The 12,226-nt window shown below is 39.9% G+C and overlaps 1 protein-coding gene across 19 annotated transcripts in view; it reads right to left on the reverse strand.

The window, feature by feature from the left end:
- KALRN (kalirin RhoGEF kinase) overlaps window positions 1-12,226 on the reverse strand; it is a 502,830-nt gene that overhangs the window by 260,355 nt on the left and 230,249 nt on the right. For all 19 annotated transcript variants that reach the window (XR_007166315.2, XR_007166316.2, XM_048072237.2 and 16 more), the window contains 2 exons: window positions 8,006-8,197; window positions 1,126-1,257 (listed from right to left, as the gene is read on the reverse strand). Coding sequence is in view for 17 of the 19 variants with exons in the window: in XM_048072237.2 (XP_047928194.2) it covers window positions 1,126-1,257; window positions 8,006-8,197 (324 nt within the window). In the remaining 2 variants the exon portion in view is untranslated. The remainder of the gene's footprint in view (window positions 1-1,125; window positions 1,258-8,005; window positions 8,198-12,226) is intronic.

A 12,226-nucleotide genomic window follows, 5' to 3' on the forward strand; every position in this document is an offset into this window, starting at 1 on the left:
TCACTTACGTGATATCTGAACAACTTCACCATGTATGTGTACCACCAACCCCCAAATAGCAAATAGTTTTCTCCTGCATTTTATTCTATATATTCTTCCAAGAACATGATGAACAGAGCAAGAGCTGGACATCTAAATACATCTAAATCTCTTTCTTTCACAGCATTCTTTATAATGAGGACCTGGCATCTCTGTGACTTCATACTTTGAAGCAAGAAGCCTTTGCCATCCTCAGTTTCCATCTGCATACCTGTGTCATGACTCATTCATAGTAGAAATGCAACAGGAGTAAAGCTATTGCCATCTTAAATGGGTTTCCACTTCAGCAAAGGCAGTGAAGCTGTTCACAGAATCACAGAATCGTCTAGGTTGGAAGAGACCTCCAAGAACACCAAGTCCAACCTCTGACCTAACTCTAAGTCCTCCACTAAACCACATCACTAAGTTCAACATCTAAACATCTCTTAAAGACCTCCAGGGATGGTGACTCAACCACCTCCCTGGGCAGCCCGTTCCAATGCCTAACAACCCTTTTGGTAAAGAAGTCCTTCCTAATATCCAACCTAAACCTCCCTCCTGGCGCAACTTTAGCCCATTCCTCCTCGTCCTGTCACCAGGCACGTGGGAGAATAGACCAACCCCTACCTCGCTACAGCCTCCTTTAATGTACCTATAGAGAGCGATAAGGTTGCCCCTGAGCCTCCTCTTCTCCAGGCTGAACAATCCCAGCTCCCTCAGCCGCTCCTCATAAGACTTGTTCTCCAGACCCCTCACCAGCTTCGCTGCCCTTCTCTGGACTCTCTCAAGCACCTCCATGTCCTTCTTGTAGCGAGGGGCTACTTGTTCTTCCTGGGGGTTCCAGGTACACTGTTCTTCCTTGGGGTGCCAACAGTAGTTCCAGATTCCATTTCCATTTGGGTTTGTCCCCTAGATTGTCCTGGTGCACCCTTTTGACAAGATTACTGTGACTCCCCAGAATCCTACAGCCTGGGAGGAGGTAGATTTGACTCCTTCTTCGAAAGAGTTGCAACAATGGAATACAAACCTATCTCATTTGGAAAAGCCAACCTCCCAATCAAGTGTCTTATCACTTAGGAGATACATTACCCTCTGGGAAACACATACCTCGGTGTATGCCTGTGTTACTTGCTCATACAGGGTCTGATGGTGATGGATGGCCAGTTCCAGGTCTTGCATCTCAGAGGGGAGCCCTCCTTCGCTGCACATTTTACACCAGGCATCCACACCTGAAAGGAACTGAAACAATTCCAGAAACAATGAGCAACAGCGACACAGAACATCTCAGCACTGTCAACTTTAGAAAACTTTGCAGAGTGCCACAGATGACTGTAGCTTGGACCAAGGAGAACATCACAGTTATAAGGGGTCCATATGGGCACCCTGTTACAGCACATTCCTATCACCCCTTCAAATGCCTGAAGAACACCTATATCCAAAGGTAACATATTCTGTTTCTTCTTGATTAAAAACTAACTTCTTTAACCAGGTTAAGGAAACATCCATTCTAAAAGACTTTGCACACCAAGCAGGGAGGCTGCAACATTTTAAAAAAAACATCAGCATGAGGCACAGGAGTACACAGTTACACATCCAGCTGTATTTACCATCATCTCAGCTGCCAACTTCCCTTGGTCACTTACCTGTACTTAACACTGCTAATTTGGGCAATACAAAACTCCCACTAAAATCAATGCTGACATGCATTTCAGTGATAGACAGACAGTTTGTATTCAAGTAGCTCCCACCTCAGCACCAGCTCAGTGGGATGGCTAATAGGATACCAAGGCTTTAACCTCTGGGTCACACATTTGATTCTGGCCCAGGTCAGCAGCGATCAGATATCACTACCATCTGATGGCTGTCAGGCAGCCAATGCAAAATGAGCTGCTGGTCTCAGTCCAGTTCCTGGTGGGCAGACATCCACAAAAAGGGAGAAAAAAAAATCATTGCCATTGCAATAGATATGGGTTAGCACCTTGGTTGGAAGCCTTAACAGAGAGCCAGAAATGGAACAGGCTTGGGGAGCAGAGGGATGGAAAAAATTTTTTTCCACTCTTAAAGGCCTCCTGAGCAGTGCTGATGCACTTTGGCAGAACACATTGGGGAAGCTCTCCCGGAGGCTGCCTGTTCTGTAAAAGAGTGGAATTTAGTCTGTAAGGTTCCCATCCTCCTTTTCTTTTAAACAGAGCCTACTTCAACAACACAGCACCTAACATGCTCATATTTTGTCCATACTGACTGCCTAATGCCACCTCATTACTACTCATTAATATTTTCTCTTCCTCCATCTTGCTGTTAAGCCAGCCTGCCATACTTCAGGTCTATTTATAAAAATAAAAAAGAACAGCTAATTATACAACAGATGCAGTGCGCTGTAGGGTGAATGTATAATGCTGCAAAACCACCCCCAGGACCACAGCTTTATCCGCTCCTGAAGCGTTCACCTGTGGCTTGTTAGTAAAGCACTAACTCACAGCATGAAGGGCTGTGAGATTCAAAGTAAAGAATTTCAATTTGACTCTGGTTCTGGCATCAGCATCCTTTTTTATTAGCAGTGTAAAGCTATTCACCACACTGCTGTGTAATCAAGGCTATAAAGTGTTTGCATTGTAAATACTTTTCAGTGTACAAAGATTCAATAACAAAGATAAATTCCTAAACATTCATATCTACAAGGTACAAATCTACCAGTGAAAACTCTGCTTTCTAGAAGACTGGAATCAAGGATGGCAGGTTCTCTTGTGTTGATTCGACTACTGATTTGTTGAATCTCTTAAGATGAAATTCGCAAACACTCCTGCATGAAGCTGAAGTCATCATCTTTTTTGCTAAGCTAGTGGGATTCACATAATTTCCTATGCAATTTTAAGAGCATGGAGCTGAGACCAATACTTTCTAGAGCTGTTACATAAACCTCTTGGTGAACAGAGGGAACAAAAGATCTTTACACCTTATAGACCAGTGTTCCTGCTGCTGAAATCACACAGTTATGGCTCTTATGTAAGTGGCCAAATTCTACCAATTTTTGTACAAGCACTTATAGACCCGTTTCTCATATACTGCCATGTCTCCAGAATGTGATTTGCAGCGTAGGTGGAAGACACCTCAAGAAGATGAATGAAAGTGCATTCACACCTGGTTGTCTCACATCTCTTTCTTCTGTTTATCAATTGTATATAGAGAACATCACATCAGCAATTACATCAGCAATTTCGCTAGTACCACCACCAGCAGGAGCAGTTGATATCCTCTCTTTTAAGAATTTTTAAGAAATATAGCTTGTCAGTGTTTTACTCTGATACCCTGAAGTGGTGGTCTACGTGGAGATTGATGCAGAGAGCAGTTTTTTTTTTTAAACAATTTTTGCAAAGCATTAGTTCACAACATTGGTATTTGGGTATTTTCAAAAAAGCAGCTATGTTAATTTTTATTACTTTTCACTTACTGTGGCAGACCTGATCAACTTTATTCTATGTAACCCTTCATGCTAGAAGCACATTCATATAACAAAGTCACTGTTTGAGTTAAAAAAAGAAATTTAAAATTGTAAATTGCTAACTGTGAGGTCAGAAAAGGAACTGTTACTGTCTAGTGGATACTCAATAGCATTTAAATTAATTGCTTAAGTTTCTAGTTAGCCCTTAGACTAGAATAGCTCCTACTGGGAACATAAAAGCTGCCTAAATATGATTTGAAATTACAGACTCCAATAATTCTACATGTTTTTCAAGACTTGAGGAAAGATTAAGAAAAATCTCTCCTAAAATCAAAAGTTTCCCTAAGGTATCTTTGTGCCTCTGATGTAATCCAAAAGTAACTTTAAAGTAATGACCCACACTTACTCCTAGCTCACAACCTATTCACCTAAGTCGCAAATTCTATATTAGGTCAGGTAGTAATGGCTTCTTAGGCAACTTCTTTCAAGTTCTCCATGGTGACTCCTATTCTGGATCACATGGCTGCTCCAAAACACAGCTCTGTCATTTTGTAGTCCATATTCCTTCACCTTTTTGCACAGTCCTTGCTTGCTGCTTGCTAGGCCTTCACCTGGGAACTGTGGCATAACCAGGGTGGTTCTCCCAGGCCCAGAAAAATTAAAAACAGACTCTAGTCTGCCTTTGTCATCCTGAGATGGATCTCCATAAGGTCTGTGGGGAAAGATGGGAAGGCAACAAATGAATTGTTTTTTTTCAGTGGCCTAAAATATCTATTGATGCCCTGATTTTTTTTTTATTTTTATGAGGTTAACTGTATGCTTCCTGATGTTGTTTCTGGAATTTCCTTTGCCTACCTAATGCAGAAGTTATCTTGTTTTTATCCCTGCATCTCACAGATGTCAACTGGCTTTTCCTTTCCTCAAATTCTTCCTCCCTTTTTTGTTTTCTTCTCTTTTTCATTTGCTTTCCTCAAATAGAGGACTCCAGGATGTGCTGAGAGGGATCCAGACAGAGATGAGAACAGTAGTATTCCTGGCTGGGGAGTAAGGTAATATGAAATGAATAGTCGGGGGTCAGTTTTCAGAGAATCAGCATGGATATCTAGTGTATGTACCCAACACCAACTACTTTAAATAGTAATTCTGCTGGTGTACTTCTGAGGGTAGACTCTGGCCCAGAATTAATTGGTTTGGATCTCTCAGATGATTGAAAACATTAATTTGTTCATTCTGACAAAATCTGAGATGTGAGCATCTTATTAATACTTCAGCACACTTTCAGAGATTGCAACTAAGAAAGGGGAGGACATGTAGTATGTCTGCTTCTGCCATCTGGCACTCAGTGGGCCAGAGTCTCCTCTGGTATAACTCAGCACAGCTCTCTCAAAATCATTGAGATAAGGCGCATTCTCTTGCAACTTTGAATAGCCACAGATATACCCAAAGATACAGAAGCAGATTCTCTTTTGCTCTAGAATATCTTTCCATGCTAACATGAGAAGAGCAAAAAAAAGAAATATTTGTACCAGGCAGAATTAAGGGACATTTGGGAAACACCTCCATTGAGTATCCCGAGTTGTGCCTTCACCTGGACACAGTAGGTATTTGGAGTTTAGTTTACTAGTTTTGATCAAACACACATGCTGAAGAAAGCTTGGCTGGAGGCTGAGTTGGCAACATTTGTCTTTTCTTTCCTTCCTTTCTTTTTTCCCCCCCCTTTTCTTTGGCATTTTCTTGATGATGGTTTGGTACGTATAAATTATGTTTAAAAAAAATAAGGAAGACACACGTGTGCACAAAAATGCATACAGAGAAGGAAAAGAAAGAGACAAAGCAAAAAACAAGCTTTGATCCAGGAGCTCATTCAGCCAACATGCCACATGTATCTGCTGTGAGAGCCAGGCAAGCAATGCGATTCTGAGGCATGTGAAGACAGATGTGAAGTTCAATTCCCAGCAGGGTTGACTCAGCCTTTCATCCTTCCAAACCAGACAGATTGTATTCTGTACAGTGTGCTGTGTGGGGTCTTTAGGAAGAGACCTTGAAAAAGAAGTTGTTTCCTGCTCAGCTTGCATATTATAAGATATCATAGAGCTTTTCATAAATCTCTGTCCCAAGCCAACAACTTCCTTGCAGGCTGTGGTGTGCCAAAGGCTGAAAGATTATGATCTTACTAAGACTTGCTTCCTATTGGCATCATGGAGAACTTTAATCAGTAGGAGGGGACAGAATAAAGAGATGGTAGTGGCTTATCGCACTGGAGATGGAAAGACAATCTGCATATCAGACTGGTATGGGGAGGCAGGGGCATGCTGTGGGAAAAACGGTTGGATCTGCATCAGTACTACCACTAACAACAGAACAGAGGGAGCAAAAACAAGATTTGATCTAGAGCAGAGGAAGTAGTGGGTTTATCTACATCTTTGTTTCAGAGATATAAACCTTATTTATTGTAAAATGAGGAAGCTCTGATCTGAGTTTAAAAAGTAAAACAACAACAAAAAAAACAAGCCACCACCACAACCCTCGGTGATGCCATATAATAAAAGGACTACATTTGGAATGAAGGCTTGATAGATCACAGATTTGGTCTGTTAGTGAACAAATCCCAAACACCTCACTTTTTATACTATACAGAGGTCAAATGACTAAATTACTAGCACACAAGTCACTGCTTTATTCTACCACAGTTACTGAAGCAGGACCAACACTTCAGCCTTGGCTAATGGACACACTGACTCCCACATTCCCCTTCTTCCAGCAGTCTGAGCCTACAGGCTTGAGATCAGCACTTACGTCCCACTGAATTGTTGCTTATTGCAAGTGAGGAGTGACTGCTGTTCAGAATTAGCAAACTCTCCTGTCTGCCTAATAATGAGAGACTGTCTTCTGTCAAGCAGAAGAAAATTCAGCTCCTTTTATAGAGGTGCCAAGGGAGGACTAAGTTTTTCAGCCCCATCCATTCCATTGTAAAATAAAAAACCAAAGCTGAAAGTGACATTAGTGGTGCTTTTTTTCAAGTTAAGGCAGAAGCAAAATATCCACTTTGACAGTGTTCAAAGGGTAGAGTGACAAAAAAATTCACCTTTAGCTGACAGACTGCTTAGTACAGCTTTCTGTTTTATTGCCTTTTGTGCTACAAAATACCTTGGCAACTCCTCATAAATTGCAAACAAGACCAACACTTCAGAAAAATAGGGGATTGCTTGTAAACAAGCAAAACAACCCCCAAAACAAACAAACACCAAACCAAAGCAAACAAAAAAGAACTAGTTCATTAATAAACCTTCTATCATTCTCATTAAGATTATAGACTGGATATAAATTCTTTTTTGATTTTTCTCTATGAACATACAATGACAGGCAATTATCAGTATTAAGTCTACAGCTACACTTTACAGTGCCCATTATACTGAGATGAATGTACTTGTACTGGTCATCTTGTTAGTGTATCAGTCTCATCAAAGCCAATGAGCGTGCTTACATGAGTAAGTGCCCAGTAGGGTGAGTAATTGCTCTGTGCTATGGTCTGCTGACAGTAGGAAACAGAAAATAAAGAAAAATCCATGATAATTCTCTGCTCAGAAACAAACAATAAAGAAAATCTTTACTGTTTTAGCTAAACATTTCCATACATACATTCTGACTTACAAGGCACAGTTTCTGGCTTATCAGTAATGATTTCTTCTTCAGCCACTTGAAGTATGGGTTATTATATAAATATCAACCACAGCCACTTAGTAGCTTTAACATAAACTACTTGGAAAAAAAGTGCCCAACAGCACTGAAGAGAGCCTCAAAGCACCATTTGCCAATGGAAAATGAATGTAATCAACATATAACCAAAGTTGAACCATCACTATTAAATGAATCTAGTTTAGGTGTAAAAGAGCAGGTTTATTCACTGACACATTTTAAATCTGTTTTTAGCCATGAAATTATGGAACAATTCTGGTAGTTGTTAAAGATGCAAACCAGAGTTCAGGGACAGAAAATTATCTGGGATGCTCCTAGTTGTCTCTTGTTGAGGCCTAACAAAATCTGGGGCAATGGAGAATGCTACAGGAATAGATGGTGGACTAAATTTTGTAAGTTTCATTAACAGTAATATGCCTTTGCTCCTGGAAATTGTCTGCTGGTATAGGTCTATGTTATACCTGTGAATATTTCTGTACACATACCACATATACATATGAATGTAGATACATACTGTTTTCTTGACCATAATAATCCCGACTTTATCCACAGCACTGATTAAATATTAGACAACAGAAACAAGACAGCACGTTACTGCACCAGAGTACTTCAGTTATCACCAGATCTCAACACTAAGGCAAAAACATATTTTCTTATCCACTCAGAAAACGCATGCCAATTCTGAGGGGGGGGGGGTGGGGAACGTTGCTGTTTGTGTTTGAGACACTGGTCCACCAGGAACAAAAATTTTAACCTCACTGTATATAAGCCAAAAGCCATCAGGTAATAATTGCAGCATCACTGTTATCAAAGTGGCAGTGGACCACTTTGCCAGTCACAAAAGCAGCTCACCTGTTCAGCTTTCTGGTGAAAGACAGCAGACATGGCTAAGATAGTGCTGCGCTCATCCAGGGCTGCAGCAAAACTCTTCCACTCTTGATCCAGCTGGGTAGAAATTTGTTTAATTTGCTGGGATGCATAATGGCCTGCCTCAGAAAGCCTGGATGCAACAGACATGATCCGATTGATGTTGACATAGGCGTTCTGAAAATTAAAAAGCACACATAAATAAAGAGCAGGAAGAACCGTGACCACCCTCTGCCTTCATTACATATTCCAAACACCATCAGCTGGAGAAAAGCTGAGCAGTTCGGTGAGAGCAATCAACCACCCGTTTAAATATGCATGAATAGCAGGCATACTACCTTCCACTCTAAAAATACATCCCCCAGGAATCTTTTTGCACATCTATGCCATTATCTACCACTGTTATCTCTCCCTGCTTCTTCTTCAGTTTATTTTTTTTCTGTATTTATTTAGGTAAAACTATTTGTTGTACATTAGCTATTTATTCACCTGTTGGGGTTTACTCATTGCTTCTATCTTATTCTTGATATTTCTGTTGAATTACTTAATCTTTCTAGGTGTTAAGTCCACATATTTACAAATGAAATATTTGCTTTCTATCCTTTGAGACCTCTCTGACAATCCTTTATAGACATGCAATGTCAACAAATGTAAAAATGTTATAGAATTTAAAAGAGCTCATAAGGATATTCTATAGAAAAATAAGTTTCCATAGAAATAACTATTACGTTATATTCTTTAGTTAAAATGTTACCTTTTCTGTAGGTTATTTTAAGCTGTTCTCCAGCAGAGATACCATTTAGCTACATTGTGAATTTAGAAGGATTCATAAAGCCTACTAAAAGGCTATTTTCTATTCCTTCACAAGACTTCTCCATGATGGTTCTTACTAAGCCTCAAAGCAGTGGAAGGATAGGTCTTTCTCAAACCGGACTGTGGACAGCTGTAACTACACTACAATACCCCAAGCACTGGAACGTAAGTCTAAAAATAAACGGCCACCATGACAATGTCATACACAGATGCACTATCAAGAGAAAAATGACAGCTGTCTTGCAGATTTCTGGATTGTCACTTGATGTAAACACTTCTCCTTTCTCTGCTTTCACTGGGAGAAAGGAACATCCCAGCATTTGAGATGTTTTGCTAGTACCGACTCACTGCTTTTCGTCTCGCTGAGCTACTTCAAAAGGGCTTTAGGAATTTCAGAGTGGAATCTGTAAGACCCCTACACACAAGGGCAGACAGAGCCCTGATGATTTTTACAGCACTGCTCATGGGCAAATAATAAATTGGAGGTTGAAATGTTTTCTGGAGCAGGATCTCATCATAGTGGGTAGGAGCACCATGTGGAAAGGTATCTGCCAATCCAAATATGAAACACAGAGCAAGGCTGTGGCAGGCACAGCTCCAAACTAAGTTGTGAAGCAGGGCAATGTATGTCTGTGAAGCCTGTTGGATAACTACAAAGTATATACACTAACCACACCTGTAGGTGCTAAAGTAACGAGGGATGTGACCAGAGTCCTCACAACCAGACTGCTCTCCTAGTAAAACCATGACTGGGAAAGCTGTGACATGAATTACACCGACAAAGCAGTACCGAGCCTCCAATTTTAGTTTTTCCCTTACCTCATAGCCTTTCTTAAAAATTTCATTTAAATAAAAGTTGTCACATTAATTTTAAAGAAACAAAACTTTTTTTTTCCTGTATGGTTAGAAGAAAACTGATGAATTTTTCTTTTTTTTTTTTTTTCTGGAGTTTAACATATATTTAAATAAAGTTATGATTTGACTGTGGCTGGTGATCTAAAATTCAAACACCTCTAAACATAATTTAGAATAATAGATATTTAAAGCTTTTCTCCCAGAAAGCCTTCATGACTAAACCTCAGCAAAGATGATTTTTTAACATTTCAGGTCAGCAATTCTAGTGGAAAGCAGTATAATATCGCTACAGTTGCTACGAACTGGACAAGGTGCACCAACTGAAGAAATGGACCTTTGCTGTGTTTGAAGAAAAAACAATGTTGCTGAAGAATTTTTGATTTCGTGTCAAAAATAGGTTTCCTTTTTTGTTGTTGTTGTTTTTCCCTACAGAATTATCTCAGCCACTGCAATACAGTGGGCATGATTCCATAGGAGGAAAACAGTCCTTGGATCCCTGTAGCTACAGTATATAGACATACTAACTAGTAGAAGGATAAATGTACAAGTAGTTGAAATATAACAAATAGAGTCCTAGTTCTTAGAGTCAGGTGGTTTTTTGTTGTTGTTGTTTGTTTGTTTTTTAAAGTTAGGGAGATTTATATATTATGTCTGTTTTTTTATATGTTTATACAAAGATGAGGATTTTTATAGAGGAAATTTCACTTTGTTAGATGAAGCTTTCTCATGGAGAAGTACCAAGCCATCCCGTAGCCAGCCCACTAACTCCACAGCTCCTCCAGCAAGGAGCAGTTTGAAAGTCGCTTGCTCACCCTATGTTCTTACTGCACCAAGTGGAACTGGCTCAGGAAACAGTGGCTCCATAGCTTCCCCTGGTGCTTCCTGAATAATAAATGGATTCAAGAGCAGACTGTCACACATGGTGTGCTCTTCTGTACAGCTCCTAGTGGTAGTGTAATGCAGATATCTTCTACTCTGCAACACTGGTATCCTTTCCTTCTCCTTTATCTGTCACACCTCAGGGAGGCAGTGACACTGAAGTGGGGCTTGGACACACAATACTCATCCAAGGTCTCACAGATACCCAAGACACAGGGAAGACTTAAAAACTGAAATTTGGAATAGCACATCCTATCAGATGTTACAGTTATGGGATCAGGATTGTGAGGGAGATTTGGATTGCTGTTGTGGGTCAAGATAAAATGCAATACAGCTTCAAAGCACTCTAGAATTCAGTTTTAGGAGGAAATATTTAATTGATCACAATCCACAAAAAAACCTCAAGACATTTCCATTGTGAAGTAGAATAAAGTTGTAAACTGGCTGCTTTCATCGTTATCTGCCAATGTGTAATGTTCCCAGTAAAATGGAACAAAAGTCTGTGCTGCCAACTGTCAACATTTCACAGAGTTAAACCTTCCTTTCCCTCTGGTTTGTTCATCTCTAAAAACTGAATGAATCGAGAGCTTCTGTATTATTACTACACTGATCTTTTTATCCTAACAGGATGTAAATTAAACTGAGCAACTAATGTCTGTGACTTTATTTTTCCTTTAGGCTGGAAACTAGCAGGTTTATAGAGAATTTCACCTTAAATATAACCTAAGTCTTCTCCTTCCCCCCACCCCTCCTTTCTCTTTTTCTTCAGAACAGAGATGTGCCCCCAAAGAGCACTGCAAGGGATCGCTGATTTATGGCTACACAGGAATACAATAGGTCAAACAATGAGAAAACATATATTAATGTCTAGAAGTAAGGACAAAAACACTTCAGTTGACATTGTTGTAGTGATACTAGGGTACAGCCAAGTTTTGACTAAAGTATTTCCTTTATCATTGATAGAACTTTATTCTACATGTAGGGACTGCTTTTGGAAAGTCTGCAAATACAACAGGAGGGAATTTTTCATCCACTTATTTCAAGTTCGAAATTCTAGGCAAGAAAGGGGATTTTTTTTTTACTCCTAAAGAACACTCGGTGGACAAAAACAAAAAAGAAAAATTCTCTGTATATTGCATCAGCAACATGATACGCAAGTTTCTTTGACGGTTTAGGAAGGCCACCTGCAATGCCTTTCAAATTCAGAATACCGTTTTTTTTTGTGTGTGTCCACCATCTCTTAGTCCATTCCTGTAACCTAAATGAGGCCTTGCTTTTTACACCTAATGTCTATAACATAGCCGTTCCTTCCAGTGCATGTGTTCATTGCTAAAGTCCCTAACACTTGTTAGGATAACAGCCATCAGCAGTAAGCACTGACAGTAGTAGTGGTTCAGCTGTGGAGTGATCTCCCACAGGGAAATACAACACTAATTCAGACCTGATCATCTAAAGATCATGCTGGGAGACCTTCCCTCTTAATTAAACCCTCCAACTCTATCTGGAACATTACTTTCTTCTATTACACATATATTGAGAATACCTTACACTCTTGAAAGAAAAATGAGCAGTGAGAAGCATTAAGTCTGCAAGAAACTTGGCTGTGTTCATCTCATTTCCTAGAGAACTAGCTGAGATATTGTGGTGGCAGTGGATGTG

Source organism: Anser cygnoides, chromosome 6, assembly GCF_040182565.1.
Source record: "Anser cygnoides isolate HZ-2024a breed goose chromosome 6, Taihu_goose_T2T_genome, whole genome shotgun sequence".
Lineage (NCBI taxonomy): Eukaryota > Metazoa > Chordata > Aves > Anseriformes > Anatidae > Anser > Anser cygnoides.